This window comes from Oryctolagus cuniculus, chromosome 1, assembly GCF_051225735.1.
Source record: "Oryctolagus cuniculus isolate XC-2025 breed Fujian yellow rabbit chromosome 1, ASM5122573v1, whole genome shotgun sequence".
Lineage (NCBI taxonomy): Eukaryota > Metazoa > Chordata > Mammalia > Lagomorpha > Leporidae > Oryctolagus > Oryctolagus cuniculus.
The window spans coordinates 237,236,962-237,253,295 of NC_142867.1; the positions used below are offsets into that span (position 1 = coordinate 237,236,962).

Here is a 16,334-nt window from a genome sequence, read left to right on the forward strand (position 1 = left end):
CTTTGAGTCTGTTCTACAGTCACAGCTTAGCCCCCCGCCAGCAGAGGGCGCACCGGGCGCGGAGCAGGCCTGTGTGTGCGGGTGAGCGTCCCGTGCCTCGCTCGGCCTCTCCCGTGAGCACTTGCTGCCTCCGGGCGGGGCTCCCAGGGCTCTCCGTGTCTGCACCGTGCGGCGCCTCCAGAGGGCTCTGCTGAGCCGTGACTCGTGTCCCGTGCTCTGGAGGCGCCGTCGCGGGGGCGTGGCTGGGCGTGGGCCGGCACACGGCACCTGCCAGGGGACCCCCACGGGCCGACGGGCGGGGAAGGGACAGGAGCAGGGCACTCCTGTGTGGCCACTCTGCCTCCTGGGCACCTGGTGGAGGCGCAGGCGAGGCCGAGGGGCCTGCGGGGTTCTAGCTGCTGCTCCTGCCCCCAGAGTGCTCACATGGCCATGGTGGACGCCCTGATGATGGCCTACACCGTGGAGATGATCAGCATCGAGAAGGTGGTGGCCAGCGTGAAGCGCTTCTCCACGTTCAGCGCCTCCAAAGAGCTTCCCTACGACCTGGAGGACGCCATGGTGTTCTGGATCAACAAGGTGGGTCGGCCCGAGCGCCGGGCCTCGCCGGGCGCTTCCTGGTGAGCGCGGGGGGGTGGAGCAGTGTGCGTGGAGACGCCGCACGCGGTTCTGCCGCGCATCCGGTGAGGAGGGCGGCGGCGTCTCCTGAGTGCCGCTTCCCGCCTGGAGGCCGCAGTGCCCTCCCCCGGCTCTGACAGGGTCGTGATCAGCTGCAGGGACAGTGTCCATCAGGAGCGTTAACACAGAGGGAAGCAGCCGGCTCCGTGGCCTTGTGGAGCGGTGGCTGGTGCGCCCGAGACCCTGGGGGCCGGGTGCCACGTCTGCACGCTCGCTGGAAGGCCCCGGGCCCCGTGCCGTCGCCTCTGCTCTCTGGGGGGTGGGTTTGGGGAGTCAGTCCCTTCATCTTGGCTCACTGTGAGGTGGGGGAGAAGTCAGGCCCGGTTTGTGTGTGGACATGGGCCCGCGCTGCCCCTGCCCGAACCCCACTGCCCAGGGAAAGCCTGGTGCTGGACACCCCGTCCACCTCCCGTGGCTCTCGGGGAACCGGTGACACGGTGCTGCTCTGCGGGGCAGGAGCCGGGGCCTGTGGCTGACGTTCATGTTCTAGCTTTTCTTTAATCCTTCTGAGAGACACGAGGTGCACGCTAGAGGAAGTTGGGAAGCTGTAGGTGAGCGCAGGCCTGGAGAGGCCCGCGTCCCGCCCGCCGTGGGGTGGCCCGCGTCCCGCCCGCCGTTGGGTGGCTGTGTCCCGCCCGCCATGGGGTGGCGCGCATTCTGGGGCCGGGACGGGAGCCCCTGCCTCTCCGTCAGGTCCTCTCGCGCTCATGGGTGCAGGGACCTCTCCCGCACGCCGCAGGCCGCAGCGACCCCCAGCCCCCTGCGCGCCGCGTGTCCAGCGCCGTGGTAGGGGCAGACCCAGCCGCCCTGCTGCAGGGAGTGCTTGTGACGAAAACAAGACGTTTGCTTGTTTTGTTCTCTCTCTTTCTTGGCAAATCTGACCGTGAAGATTCTATCTTTTTTCTTTTGTTTTTTTTAAGACTTACATATTTATTTATTTATGTGAAAGGCAGAGTTGCAGAGAGACAGAGAGATCTTCCATTTACTGGTTGACTCCCCAAATGCTACCATGTCCAGGGCTGGGCCGGGCTGAAGCCAGGAGCCAGGAGCTTCTCTGGGTCCCCCATGGGTGCAGGGCCCAAGCACTTGGGCCCATCCTCCACTGCCTTCCCGGGCCACAGCAAGGACCTGGGTCAGAAGTGGAGCAGCCAGGACTCGAACTGGCATCACAGGCGGCAGCTCTGCCCTCCGTGCCACGGCGCCGGCCCTCTGCCGCTTTCTGCGCTGTGTGCTGCTATCTTCTTCCTGTCTCCGTACGTGGATATTCTTAAATACTTCCTAATTTGAAAGATGGAGAAACGCATTATGTTTCTTCTTTCACTGGCAAAACTATAGGGGTTGGGGCCTGTGCTGTGGCCTGCTGGGTAAGGCTGCTGCCTGCAGTGCTGGCATCCTGTACGGACGCTGGTTCAAGTCTCGGCTGCACCACTTCCAACCCAGCTCTCTGCTGTGGCCTGGGAAAGAAGTGGAAGATGCCCGAGTGCTTGCCCCTGCACCCACGTGGGAGACCTGGAAGACGCTCCTGGCTCCTGGCTTCAGATCAGCCCAGCTCCAGCCATCACCACCATCTGGGGAGTGAACCAGCGGATGGAAGACCTCTCTCTCTCTCTCTCTCTCTCTCTGCCTCTGCCCCTGCTTCTCTGTAAATCTGACTTTCAAATAGATAAATCTTCAAAACAAAAACAAAACCCTCCAGGGGTTAAGCTGCAGCTTGGGCCACTGGCGCCCCCTATTGGCCTGCCGCCGGCTCACCACTCTGCTTCCTGTCCAGCGCCCTGCTCGGCTGCCTGCAGAGGCGCCAGGTGACGGGCTGTGCCGTCCATGGGGGAGAGCCGGGAGTGAACCAACAGATAGGTCATCTCTTTCTGTCTCTCCCCTGGCCTCTCGCTCTGCCTTCGAAATAAATTAATCAAAAAACCCAGCGCATGTAGTGCCGTGTCCTCCTGGGTAAGTCACTGCTCACTGCGTCCGGTTTCTTTCACTGGGGCGGGGCTGGGGCGCCCGTGCCCCCTCCCCGTCTGGATGAGGTTTCTCATCAGTTCCCACGTGTGTGTAAGTGGCCTCCTGTATTGGTCGCCTGTGAAGTGGCTTCGTGTATCGCCACGTGTGTCGTGTGTGAGCGGTTTCACCCATGTCACGTGTGTGAAGCGTGTATAGTGGCCTCATGTATCTGTCATGTGTGAGTGGCCTCATGCGTTTGTCACACATGTATGAGACACGTGCTTGCACATGTTTGTAAGTGACCTCACGTATTTGTCGTGTGTGTCAGGTGTGTATAAGTGGCTTCCCTGGCCGTCGGCCCTCTCTGCCGGGGACGTGGTGGGTGGAGAAGGTGACCTTCAGGCGCCCCCGCGACAGTGCCCGGCGCCCCCCCCCCCCCCCCCCCCCGCGTTTCTGGCTCTTGATGGGTGCTCGGTGCTCCTGCGGCCTCCACCCCCGTCTCGCCGTCCTGTGCTGCGCCGATGGTGTGGGCGTGCCGTGGTCAGACTTCACGCGCCTTCTCACACGCGCTCCGTCCGTCCTGTCTTCAGGCCTCTCCTTCCCTCACCCAGGACTCGTGTTTGTCCCGTGTTTTCCGTGTTCTGTGTCGTGCGTGTTTCCGTGTGGAGTTCAGTTCCTCGTGTTAGTGGTGTTCACTTGGGGACCTGGGGCCTGCTCTGACGCTGGCGGCGGTGGGAGTCCCGCCTCTCCCCGTGTGTCCTCTGCCCCTGCGCTGCCGCCCTGTGCTCAGCCCGTCCTTGGCGTCTGACCCGTAGGACGCGCTCCCCCCACCGGGTTCCTGGGTCCTCGCCAGGGTGGGTTCTGAGTTTCTCGTTCTTGGTGGTGTCGCCCAGGACTCCGTCTGCCCAGCCGAGGCTGTCTGTGTCTGCGCCCGCTGCCCCCTTTTCTCCTCCTGGCCCAGACCTCCCAAGGGGGGGCGGGCGTGGTGCCTGCCTGAGGTGCCTGAGACGACACACACCTGCACGAGCCCAGCCCGCCCCGCGTGGACAGCTCTGAGCCCCCTGGGGGTGCTGCCCACTGCCCACTGCCGCCGTCGGCGCCTGTCCTGGGCGTGACCTGCCCACCTGCTTCCACCTCTCCTTTCCTGGGTGCTCTTTTTTGTTGTTGTTCAAGATTTATTTATTTATTTGAAAGGCAGAGTTAGAGAGAGAGAGAGAGAGAGAGACAGAGAGAAAGGTCTTGCATCTCTGGTTCACTCCCCAGTTGGCCACAACGGCCAGAGCTGAGCCGATCTGAAGCCAGGAGCCAGGAGCGTCTCCCTGGTCTCCCACGTGGGTGCAGGGGCCCAAGCACTCGGGCATCTTCCACTGCTTTCCCAGGCCACAGCAGAGAGCTGGATCGGAAGAGGAGCAGCCGGGACTTGAACCGGTGCCCACCTGGGATGCTGGGCTGCAGGTGGCGGCTTTGCCCGCTCCGCCACAGCGCCTACCCCTTGGGTGTTCTGAGTGCTACCGTGAGCCACTTGGCTGAGCTGGGTCGGATGCCGTGCGTGAGTCCGGTTCTCAGGTGCCGGTGCTCTGCAGTGTCCCGCACCCTGGCCCGGTCGCCGCCGGGCGAGTTTTGCCCCTTGGGCGGTCACACGGCATGAGCTCGCGTCTGGCTTCGCCGAGGCGGTGCTCCAGAGAAGGCCGGCAGCGAGACGGCGCGGTCAGACGGCCCTGGCTGCGCGGGCTCCCCGCGAGCGTGCTGTCCGGCTCTGGCGTCGCTGGGCCTTGCTGGGGACGCTCCGTGCTCAACCGTGGTCAGCTCGCCACGTGGCTGCTTCGGCCTGGACACGGAGGGCGTCCGGAGGCTGGGGAAGCGTGTGCCGTGCACGGGTTCAGATTTCCCTACAGACACACGCCATCAGCTCCGCGTTCCCATGAGCCTTGGGAAGTGCCTGGTGCTCCTTGGTCTGGAGGGTGAACCCAGTTGGACTTGCAGGAGGAATCGCCAGCGTGTTTTGCAGAGTTGCTGCACCGTGTGCCGCACCTCTGCCATGAGCGAGGGGAGTCGCGGCTGCTGCGCTTCTGTGGACACGTGGCGTGGTCCGTGTTGCAGGGCTGGCCAGCCGAGGGCCTGGGGAGGGGTTTGTGGTGGTTCCCCCCACCCCCGACAGGCAGAGTGGATAGAGAGAGACAGAGAGAAAGGTCTTCCTTTTCCGTTGGTTCACCCCCCAGTGGCCGCTGCGGCCAGCGTACTGCGCTGATCCAAAGCCAGGAGCCAGGTGCTTCTCCTGGTCTCCCATGGGGTGCAGGGCCCAAGCACCTGGGCCATCCTCCACTGCACTCCCGGGCCACAGCAGAGAGCTGGCCTGGAAGAGGGGCAACCAGGACAGAATCCGGCACCCCGACCGGGACTAGAACCCGGCGTGCCGGCGCCCCAAGGTGGAGGATTAGCCTAGTGAGCCGCGCGCGGCGCCGGCCGGGTTTGTGGTTTTGATTGGCATTTCCCTCAGGAGTTGAGAAGTTCCTGTGAATTGCCCTGTGGAATGCTTGTTACGACATTGTACCTGATTTTTAATTGAGTGGTTTGTCTTATCAATAAGAATTTGAAAAAAAATACGTACACATACATGTTCACGCATGCACGTGTGTGTCAGGTCATCAGGTCCCCCCATCCCACGTTCACGTATGAGTGTGTGAGTCAGGTCATCAGGTGTCCCATCCCACGTTCACGTATGTGCGTGTGTGTCGGGTTGTCAGGTGCGCCCTGCCCCCCATCTCACGTTCACGTATGTGGGTGTGTGAGTCGGGTCGTCAGGTGTGGCCCCCTCCTGTCTCACATTCACGTATGTGCGTGTGAGGAGGGTCGCAGGTACCCCCCGTCCCGTGTTCACGTATGTGCGTGTGTGAGGCGGGTCACAGGTGTGGCCCCGTCCCGTGTTCACGTATGTGCGTGTGTGAGGCGGGTCACAGGTGTGGCCCCCGTCCTGCCCCTGTTTTGCGTGTGTGGAGCCCGCGTGTCACCGCTGCCGTGGTGGCTTGTCCTTGGCATCCTCTGTGAGGACTGTCCCTGCCCCCCGCTGTCAGTGCTCTCTGGACGTGGGCGGCTTTAGCTCAGGTGTCCACTTGAAGTCCGTGCTGACAAGCCGTGTGCGGGAAGATTTCCCTCTCCCGAGGGTTCCCTTGGCTGACACACTGACCTGTGTCCAGCCTTAGGCCGACCCCACTCCGTCTTGATGACTGTAGTTCATAGTGATACTTGAATTCGGATAATGAAAGTCTTCCAACCATATCCTTTTTATTAAAGAATAATTTGGGAGCCGGCACTGTGGGACAGTGGGTTAAAGCCCCGGCCTGCAATGTCAGCATCCTGTGTGGGCACCGGTTCGAGTCCCGGCTGCTCCTCTTCTGACCAGCTCTCTGCTGTGGCCTGGGAGAGCAGAGGAAGATGGCCCAAGTGCTTGGGCCCCTGCACCCGCGTGGGAGACCTGGAAGAGGCTTCTGGCTCCTGGCTTTGGCCTGGCTCAGCTCTGGCTGTTGTGGCCATCAGGGGAGTGAACCAGTGGATGGAAGACTCTCTCTCTGCCTCTCTTCTCTCTTCTCTCTTCACTCTTCACTCTTCTCTCTCTCTTGTCTTCTCTCTCTCTTGTCTTCTCTCTCTCTTGTCTTCTCTCTCTGGCTCTACCTCTTTTTTTTTTTTTTTTTAAGATTTATTAATTTATTTGGAAGTCAGAGTTACACACAGAGAGAGAAGGAGAGGCAGAGAGAGAGGTCTTCCACCTGCTGGTTTCACTCCCCAGTTGGCCACAATGGCTGGGGCAGAGCCAATCTGAAGCCAGGAGCCAGGAGCTTCTTTCGGGTCTCCCACGTGGGTGCAGGGGCCCAAGCACTTGGGCATCCTCCACCGCCTTCCCAGGCCACAGCGGAGAGCTGGATCGGAGGAGGAGCAGCCGGGACTCGAATCGGCACCCATGGGGGATGCTGGCACAGCAGGCAGCGGCTTTCCCCGCTACGCCACAGCGCCGGCCCCCTGGCTCTACCTCTTTCTGTAACTGCCTTTCAAATAAATAAATCTTTAAAATCACAATTCTGGCCTCTCTAGGTCCTCTCCGCACTTAGCCTCTGTAAAGCAGCACTTCCAGGGTTCCCCCGGGAATGCAGTGGGTCGGCTCGGGCAGAACTGGGAATCAGCAAGCGCGATCCTCCGTGCCCAGCGTGTGCTTTGTGCCTGTCCGTGCTGCGTCGTTCAGAAATGGGAGAGGCCGGCAGACGGAGCTGACAAAGCCCCCGCCTGCTGGCGCCCTGCCCAGGGCTGCGCCTGGCCGGAGCTGCAGCTGGGGCTGGAAGCAGGTCTCCCACGGGCGGCAGGGGCGCAGCTGCCTCGACAGGAGGCCGGGTCAGGAGCTGGGCCAGGCCCTGCGTGGGGACGCAGGTGAGCTGGCCGTCGGGCGCGCGTCACACGCGCGTGGTCCTCCCAGCGTCCCAGCCCTTCGTGTGTAATCGCATTCATCCCTGGCCTCTCACGGCTTTGGTTCTGTTGAGTGGCATCCTCCCGATCTCATCTCCAGTTGTCGCAGCCTTGGCATTGCAGTGAGCAGGTCGTGTGTTGACTTACGTTTTGTGGCCTCATCAAGCATGTGTCTCAGTTCTAGTGGCGTAGAGAAAGCCCTGTTTTCAGGGGCAGATGTTGGAATTCCTGGGTTTGGTGCCCAGCTCCGACTCCCGATTCCAGCTTCCTATTTTTTTTTTTTTGTTTATAGATTTATTTATTTTACTTGGAAGTCAAAGTTACACAGAGAGAGAGAGAGAGAGAAAGGGGGGCTTCCATCCACTGGTTCACTCCCCAGACGGCCGCACGGCTGGAGCTGCGCCGATCCAAAGCCAGGAGCCAGGAGCTTCCTCTGGTCTCCCATGCGGATGCAGGGCCCAGGCACTTGGGCCATGGTCCTCTGCTCTCCCAGGCCACAGCAGAGCTGGATCGGAAGTGGAGCGGCTGAGTCTTGAACCGGCGCCATCTGGGATGCCGGCACTGCAGGCGGCGCCTTTCCCCGCTGCGCCACGGCCGGGCCCCTCCGCCTGCTCGTCACGCAGACCCAGAAGGCAGCAGCGGTGGCTCGAGCGGTCGGTGCTGCCCCACCGCGCGGGAGAGCTGCCTGCAGTTCCCGGCTCCTGGCTCCAGCGAGCCCGGGTTCGGCTCTTGCAGGCGTTTGGAGTGAACCAGGGCGTGCTTGCCCGCTGGTCTCAGAAGTCCACGGGGCGCTCTGCGTGCAGCTCTAGCTCCCCGTGCACGGCACCGCTGCACTTGGTTCCCGTCTGTGCTCATGACTACTTGACATGAAAGATGCCCCCACTGCACCGGCAGGCCTCCATGCAGTGCTGGGTGGAGTGGTGGAAGAGTTTGCCTGATCTTGGAAAACAAACACTAGAAAATTCAGTTCTTCACTGCCAAGTTACGGATGTTGGTTAAGTTATTTGTTGAGTATTTATTTGTATTTATTTGAAAGGCAGAGAGAGAGATTGATCGGTCTTCCGTCTGTTGGTTCACAATGGCTGCGACAGCCAGGCTGCGTCAGGCCTAGGTGGGGCGCCCAGGGCTTGGTCCAGGCCACTCGCAGGGGGTGACCTCCCAGGTTGGGGCGCCGGGGCTCGGTCCAGGCCTCTCGCAGGGGGTGACCTCCCAGGTTGGGGCGCCGGGGCTCGGTCCAGGCCTCTCGCAGGGGGTGACCTCCCAGGTTGGGGCGCCGGGGCTCGGTCCAGGCCTCTCGCAGGGGGTGACCTCCCAGGTTGGGGCGCCGGGGCTCGGTCCAGGCCTCTCGCAGGGGGTAACTTGAACCCAGGTACCCCATATGGGATGTGGGTGTCCCAAGTAGTTCCGTAGCGGCGAGCAGACCCACACCTGCCTCCATGGCTTGGGCGGGGCCGTGGTGCGTCCAGGTCCTGTTGAGGCTCCGCAGCCGCGCCTGCTTGTCCTGGAGGCAGCGCTGCGCTTGGCCCGCTGCCTCCCTCACAGGAGGGGGTGCTCCTGAACACTTGTGACTTTAAACAACTTGTGGTTGCTGGCGCCGCGGCTCACTAGGCTAATCCTCTGCCTGTGGTGCCGGCACGCCGGGTTCTAGTCCCGATCGGGGTGCCGGATTCTGTCCCGGTTGCCCCTCTTCCAGGCCAGCTCTCTGCTGTGGCCCGGGGAGGGCAGTGGAGGATGGCCCAAGTGCTTGGGCCCTGCACCCCATGGGAGACCAGGAGAAGCACCTGGCTCCTGCCTTCAGATCAGCGCAGTGCGCCGGCCGCGGCGGCCATTGGAGGGTGAACCAACGGCAAAGGAAGACCTTTCTCTCTGTTTCTCTCTCTCACTGTCCATTCTGCCTGTAAAAAAAAAAAAACCCAAAAAATGAAAAAACATTCTTGGCAGTGTTCTCTTTAAAGGTTTGTTTGAAGGCCAGAGTTACAGAGGGAAAAACAGAGAGAGATCTTCACTCGCTGGTTCACTCCCTGCATGGCTGCCACCGTCCGGGCTGGGCTGGGCCAAACCCAGCAGCCAGGAGCTCCAGCTGGGTCCCCACACGGGGGCAGAGGTCCAGGCTCTTGGGCCATCTTGTGCCACTTTCCCAGGTGCGTCAGGGAGCCGGATGGGAAGTGGAGCAGCCAGGCATAGACTGGCGCCCGTCTGGGACGCTGGCTGCACAGCTGGCGACTGAACCGGCAGTGCCACAACGCCAGCCCCAAAGCTGGTGCAGCTTTCAAGGAGCTTCCTGCGCGAAATGGGGCTTTTGTTCAGCTCGGTGAGCACCTGAGCCTGCGCCTGTTCCTCTGCGGGGCAGTGTCGGGCGCCCTCTGCCGGCCGTCCTGGTTCAGGGCTCCCTGGGCTCTGGCTTCTCTGCTTCCCGGAGGTCTGGCAGCTGGGGCTGGAGCCCAGGCCGGCAGGGTTTTCTCGAGGGGGTGTGGCTCCATCTCCTGCTGCCGCTGCTGCATCCCGGGGGCCTGGCTGACGGCGTCACCCGGCTTTGTTCCTTCAAGGGCAGCGCCGGCCTCGGCCTCTGTGCTGAGGACCGGGGGCACCCCCCCTTTAAGATTTATTTATTTGAAAGGCAAAGTCACAGAGAGGGCGAGCAGAGGCAGAGGGGGCTTCCATCCGCTGGTTCACTCCCCAGATGGCTGCAGTGGGCAGGGTCGGGCCAGGCTGGAGCCAGGAGCCAGGAGCTCCATCTGGGTCTCCCACGCGGGTGCAGGGGCCCGAGCACTGTGCTGTCTTCTGCTGCTTTCCCAGGCCACAGCAGAGAGCTGGATGGGAAGTGGAGCAGCCGGGACTCGAACCAGCACCCATATGGGATGCCGGTGCAGAAGGCAGTGGGTTAACCCACTGTGCCACAATGCCAGCCCTGGTTTCCAGCTTTTAAGTTTTCATTTTTATGTGGCTTTACCAGGGATGCAGGCAGATATTATTTGGGGTTCTTGATTTTATTTTGATAACCTACATTTTCCTTTAAAATGTCTTTTTCATCAAAATTTCAAATGTGCATTTTAAAGGGGATATACTTTTTTCTTTTTTTTTGAAAGGCAGAGTTGTGGAGAGAGAGAGCAAGGGAGAGGTCTTCCATCCGCTGGTTCACTCCCCAAATACCCGTGACAGCCAGGGCTGGGCCAGGCTGAAGCCAGGAGCCAGGAGCTTCTTCCGGGTCTCCCATGCGGGTGCAGGGCCCAAGGACTTGGGCCATCGTCCTCTGCTTTCCCAGGCCACAGCAGAGTGCTGGACTGGAAGAGGAGCAGCCGGGACTTGAACCGGTGCCCACTCGGGATGCTGGCGCTACAGGCGGCGGCTTCACCTGCGTGGGTGGTTTTGAGGCTGTTGAAGGCCAGAGGAAGGGGAATTTCTGGTCAAGGCCATGTCGGTGTCAGGAGGTGCCGGCACCCTCAGTCTCCAGGGGATCCTTGTGTCTCCTTGGATGAGGCTGCTTTTTTGTGTAAGGTGAGCGGACTCGCCTGCTCTGTGCAGACGGAGACGCTGGCGATGCCCACGCGCCGCCTTCCCTCTCCTTCCTTCCTGTTTGTTCTTTGCATTTTTACGAGGACAGACTTTGAGTTTACTTTATAATCACAAGTTTAATTTACGCTCCACTAAGTAAAGACTTCAACAAGTGGTAAGTGGAAAAAATTGATCTAATTGGCTGTTTTTTCCTGAATTTCTGAGATGTATTGTCTTATTGACTTCTTTGCAAGGCAGAGGGCTAGAGAGGGAGAGACAGAGAGAGATCTCCGTCTGCTGGTTCACCCCCCAGGGCTCGCCCGGCCAGGGCTGGACGGCCTGAAGCCAGGAGCTGTGTCCAGGTCTCCCGCGTGGCTGCAGGGACCCAAACGCTTTGACCGTCAGCTGCTCCCAGGCCGTTAGCAGGAAGCTGGATCTGCCCCGGGGGTGGGGCCTGACGCAGGCGCCCCGAGTGGCAGCTTGGCCCTGCGCCGCAGACTGCCCGCCCCAGAGCCGGGACAGGCTGTGCTGGTGAAGGTCTGCGTGTGAGGGTGCCGGGCTTCTTCCCGGGCAGGCTCCGGAGGAGACGTCGCAGGCCGTGCGCACGTGGCACCCTGGGCCGTGCGTGAGGCTTCCCGGAGGCCCCGCATCTCCGTGTCTGTGTGGTCTGAGCGACCCGTGCGTCCGGGAGCCACTTAGGTGAGGGAGGGGCCCTGGGGCCTGGAGCTGAGGTCAGGGTGCCGGTGCGGAAAAGGTCAGGGTGCCTTCTTAATTCGCTTCCTTCTGTTTAGGTGAACCTTAAAATGAGGGAAATCGCGGAGAAGGACGCTAAGCTGAAACAGCAGTCACTGGAGAGCCCGGCTCATCAGAAGGTAAAGGGCGTCGAGCTCCCTCAGTCGCTGGTCTCCCACGTGTACCCCTGCCAGCCCCGCCACTGGCTCTTCTCTGTGTCACTCATCACACGGGCGCCTGGCAGCCTGTCCCCGCCCCCGCCCCGGGCCTGCTGGGCAGAGTGGGGAGTCGCCTGGGAGAGGCACCCCCGTCCCTCCGTGTGCCGCAGCTGGCGGGGGCTCTGGGAGCTGTGGGGGCTGGCACCTCCCCCGTCAGCCTTTCTCTGTCCCCTGCACTGCGTTCTCACTTGCAAGCCCGTGCGTGACTGAGTGCGCAGTCCACGCACGCACGCACGCCGGGCACACCCTGACCGTGGTGCAGTCTTGCCTTGGCGTCTCTTCCCCGTCCTGCTCTTGCCTCCCCGGGCACCACACACTGGCCAGCGGGCGGCGGCACGGGCTGTGTGCGCGCCCACTTGTCGGGCTCTCGGGCACCAGGTCTCCTGCCCGTGCCCCAGTGGGTGTGTGGGCCGCCCGATGGAGCCCTCCTCAGCCCGAGTGGACTTCCTGCTTCCAGAACCCAGCTCCTCCCACAATCCCAGCGTCCTCTGCTCCTGGGAAGGCCCCTACTGTGGAGGGGACTGGACCCTTGGGGGTCATCCTCCGAGGTCACTGCCCCGGGGCCACCGTGCCTGTGCCGTGTGAGCACGCGTCGGGCGTGCACGCGTGCGCCTGCTCTGCTGACCCTCCTCTCCTGCTTCCTCCCTGCTTCCCGGGCAGTCTCCCTCCAAGTGGTACTGGAAGTTGGTGCCCGTAAGTGACCCCTAGCCACCAGCTGCCATCTGCAGAGCCATCCTGTCGCATCGCTCGCCTCCATGAAACCGCCCACACCCAGCCTTCTCGCGGTGTTGTCTGTGTGTCTGAGGGTCCCGTCTGAGGTCTGAGCCACGGCCTGCGGGGGCTGGCGGGCTCTGGGGCAGGTCACTCGGGACTGCGCTCGCCCGGCTGCTCCATTTGCTCCTCAGGTGACCCCGGTGTCTGCTTCTCCTGGACCAGGAGGAGCGGTGTGTGGTCTGGCTGCTGCTGCTCCGGGCTGTTGCCGTGCCCGGTGGTGGAGTGGAACGTGGCAGCCGGAGTGACCATGAGCTGGGCTGTGTGGTGTGCAGGTGCCAGTAGGCGCCAGGAGGCCCTGTGACTGTGCCCCCAGTTCCTTTGGTCCCCGCTGCTGCCGCCTAGGCCCCATTCCCTCCAGGGTGAGGGTCAGCAGGGGCCCAGTGTGAACTGTCGTGCACAGTTCTGGCTGCGCTCTGCCTGGTGGCCGTCCTGGCGGCCTGTCCCTGCACACCCGGGGACCTCTGGGAATGGTTGTGTGTGTCCCTCGGGGCCTGGACCCTCAAGCTTCCTCTGAGACCTCTCGGGGAGGGGCACAGTGGGTGTCCGCCGGGGACAGCCCCCGTGCTCCACAGTGGGTGCTCTGCTTCCCGATGGAGATCTGAGACACACGAGGAGAGCTTTCTTTGTCGTGTCCCCCACTTGTGGGCTCCTGCCTGCTGGAGCAGCCAGTGAGTGGGGGCCGCGTGCAGCCGTCCTGACCGCGAGAGTGTGCGTCCGCAGGTGGTGGATGGCGCCGCATCTCGCTGGGTCCCGTGGGGCGGCCTGGCAGAGACGGGCAGGCCGGAGGCATCACCTTAGCACCTTCCAGCCCAGAGCTGTGGACGAGGGTCCGCGAGGCCCTGTGGCCAGCGGCCCCCACCCTGTCGCTGCGAGCTGCTGACCCTGTGCCATCTGTCTTTAACCACAACACCATTTGCTTCTCTGCATGCCTGTGCCCCGCCCCGTGTCCGCTCTCCGGAAGCCTGGCCTGGCGCATGCCCTGCTGCACTGCATGCTGGAGCCCGTGGACTTTGCACGCGTGGTACAGTATGCGGCGGGTTACGTGGTGTCGCGTGTGCCGTGGGCCCCGAGAAACAAGTTAAGTGTGTCTTGAAGCAGATTTTGTTGATGGAAGAGGAGCCGTACTGCTCAATTGGAAGCCTGTGTTAGCAGCGTGGATGAGTCTGCACGGTGTGCTTGCTAACAACGAGGGACTCTAGGAGGCGGACGGAGGCCCTGTGGGCTGGGCCTGGGCCCGCGGAGGCCCGGGTGGTGCTGTGACGCTGCTCCCTTCCCTGAGGATGGGTGCTGATGGGGAGCGCCATGGTCAAAGCTGCCCCACATGCAGGGCCGCAGCCCCGGGGGTGCGCGCTGGGGCCGCCCGACGCGCCCTGCCCCGGTGGACGCACACGGAGGGCGCGGGACCCCGAGCGTCGGCCTCCCCTGAGCGGCAGGACAGGAGCCGTGGGCAGACGCGTGATTCAGGCAGCACCTCGTGTGCGCTTTCTCTCGAAGCCTCGTTCCCGGCGTGGCTGGCTGTTGCGTTAGGAGACACGCTGTCCAGCCCGAGTCCTGACCACCTCCGGCCCTGCGGCGTTAGTGTCCGAGCTCAGTGCCAACCACACCTGGAGGTGGCGGGGCGGCTCGGCCAACGTTTAACTTGTTTCTCAGCAGTTCCTGTGTGTCGGCTCGGGTGGCCTGGGCCTGCTCCCCCGTGTCGCTTCAGCACTAGACTGGCGCTGGCGTCAGCTGTGAGTCACTGCTGGCGCCGGCTGGCCGAGCAGCCCTGTGTCCTGGACAGGCACCCTGACGCTTCCTGGACGGCTGCAGCCGCCCGCCCTGCTCCCCGCGGCCTTGCGCACGGCAGGCGGACGGGCGGGGCGGCCTCACACAAACGCGGTCCTCTTCCGCCGCAGGTCCGCTACCGGCGAGAGCACCCGTCTGCCAGGCAGTCGCCGTACTTCCCGTGGGTGGAGGACTTGATGCGGGACAGCAGTGACGGGGCCGCCCTCCTCGCCGTCATCCACTACTACTGCCCGGAGCAGGTGAAGCTGGACGGTGAGTGCCCATGCCTCCCCGGCACACGCACGGGGTGCCGTGGGGCGGGCGCCGTGGCGCAGCGGCTGAGCTGCCCCTCGGGACACCGGTCCCCTCTCAGAGCCACCTCCGAGCCAGCTCCCTGCTGACGTGCCTGGGAGAGCAGCAGGTGACGGTCCGGGTAGGAGGCCCTGCCACCCACGTGGGAGACGTGGACGGGGCTCCTGGCCTTTCAACATAAAGAAAGAAAGCTGGACAACAGATCGGCCTGCTATGGACTTACTGAACTTGGAGTTCCGCCTGTGGCTATCTTGGCAGGTCCAGACCCGATGTTTTGGGGTGAGCCAGACGTTGCCCACCGCTGTCCACGGCGGGCATCAGGAGAGGCCGCAGCGCCTGTCGGTTGTCCCCGTGAGGTCCAGCTGGCCTGGTCTCCTCGGGCTCAGTCGTCGCAGGAGCTCGTTCCCTTCCAGCCGGGTCACTTCGCAGACCTTGGCCCTCGGCTGGGTGTGTGCACGGCCCCGTGCTGTGCCCTCGAGAGTCCCCCAGCCCTCCCCGGGGGGACAGCCGCCTGTGTGGTCAGCCGGCTGTGGGGCTGGCAGCCTTCCTCGGCGCCCTCCAGCGTGGAGGAGGCCTCGTGCAGAGGCACCTCGTGACAGCCCCGCAGACGCCGCACAGGGCGCGGCCAGGCGGTCGGCAGTGTGCGCTCGGAAGCCGGGTCTGACCCTCGTGCTGTAGTCACGACCCCTGGAATTCAGCTCCTCACGATTTCTCCACATTTGTCTTGAGCGTTTCCTTCTTCTTTTTTTTTTTTTTTTAAGATTATTTATTTGAAAGTCAGAGTTACACAGAGAGAGGAGAGGCACAGAGAGAGAGGTCTTCCGTCCTCTGGTCCACTCCCCAGTTGGCTACAACAGCCAGAGCTGCGCTGATCCAGAGCCAGGAGCCAGGAGCTTCCTCCAGGTCTCCCCGGGGTGCAGGGCCCGGGCACTGGGCCGTCTCCCGCTGCTGTCCCAGGTGCATTAGAAGGGGTCGCATCGGAAGTGGAGCGGAGTCCGAGTGGGAAGCTGGCGTCGCAGGCGGTTGCTTTGCCCGCCGTGCCCCAGCGCCAGCCCCGGGAGGACGGCTTTGCAGCGCCTGCCCGTCTCCCTCCTGTTAGACATATGCTTGAAGGAGGTGACGTCGATGGCGGACAGCCTGTATAACATCCGGCTTCTGCGGGAGTTCTCCAATGAGTACCTGAACAGGTGCTGCTACCTCACCCTGGAAGACATGCTGTACGCCCCCGCGGTGCTCAAGGTGAGGCTGCCCCCTGGGCGCGCGCTCCGCCCTGTGCGCCGCCGCTCACCCCCTCTCTCCACAGCCCAACGTGATGGTCTTCATCGCGGAGCTCTTCTGGTGGTTCGAGAGCGTCAAGCCCGCCTTCGTGCAGCCCAGGGACGCGCAGGAGCCGAAGGGCGGTGAGTGACAGCCGGCGAGCCCCGCCCCGCGCTCTGCCCGCTTGCTTCCCTGTCGTCCTGCGTCTGTCTCTGAGGCCAGCATGTGGGCTGTGTCTCCGCGCAGGGGAGATGTGTGGTGCACACCCTCCGCCCTTCTGTCGCCTTTCGATGGTCACGTCCGACCCCAGCTCTTACAGCTCAGCTGTCGGCGTCTTAGCTGTGTCCCCGAGCACAGGCCGGCAGGGGTGCTGGCCGGCTCAGAGCGGGAGTTGGAGGGTCCCAGGATGCCCCCGTCTACCCGTCCTGCACGTGGCTCACAGTTGCGGTCCCTGCCGTCGGAGCTAGCCTTCCTGGGACTGGGGGCTCCTCTCCCCGGGCCCTGGCCGCCGGAGAGCACAGCCTGAGGCTCGGCTCCCATCCTGGCTTTCGGCTGCTGCTCCTCAGCCTGTCGGCGTGTCCTTCCTGCAGTGGGCAGAAGGCAGGGCGCCGTGCAGCCTGCATTCACGGCGTGCCAGCTGCTGGACCCAGCACGGGGCCTTGTTCCTGGCCAGGCACAGGGGGAGCACACCCCGAGCCGACACCAAGCTGGTCACAC

The 16,334-nt window shown here is 63.1% G+C and overlaps 1 protein-coding gene across 3 annotated transcripts in view; it reads left to right on the forward strand.

The window, feature by feature from the left end:
* CAMSAP1 (calmodulin regulated spectrin associated protein 1) overlaps positions 1-16,334 on the forward strand; it is a 56,241-nt gene that overhangs the window by 21,323 nt on the left and 18,584 nt on the right. The window contains exons 3-8 of one of the 3 annotated variants that reach the window (XM_070059223.2): positions 415-576; positions 11,352-11,432; positions 12,171-12,203; positions 14,180-14,321; positions 15,460-15,599; positions 15,664-15,760. In XM_070059223.2, coding sequence (XP_069915324.2) covers positions 415-576; positions 11,352-11,432; positions 12,171-12,203; positions 14,180-14,321; positions 15,460-15,599; positions 15,664-15,760 — 655 coding nt within the window. Of the gene's footprint in view, positions 1-414; positions 577-11,351; positions 11,433-12,170; positions 12,204-13,245; positions 13,306-14,179; positions 14,322-15,459; positions 15,600-15,663; positions 15,761-16,334 lie in introns of all 3 variants that reach the window. The other 2 variants (XM_070059218.2, XM_070059231.2) reach the window with 2 other exon arrangements.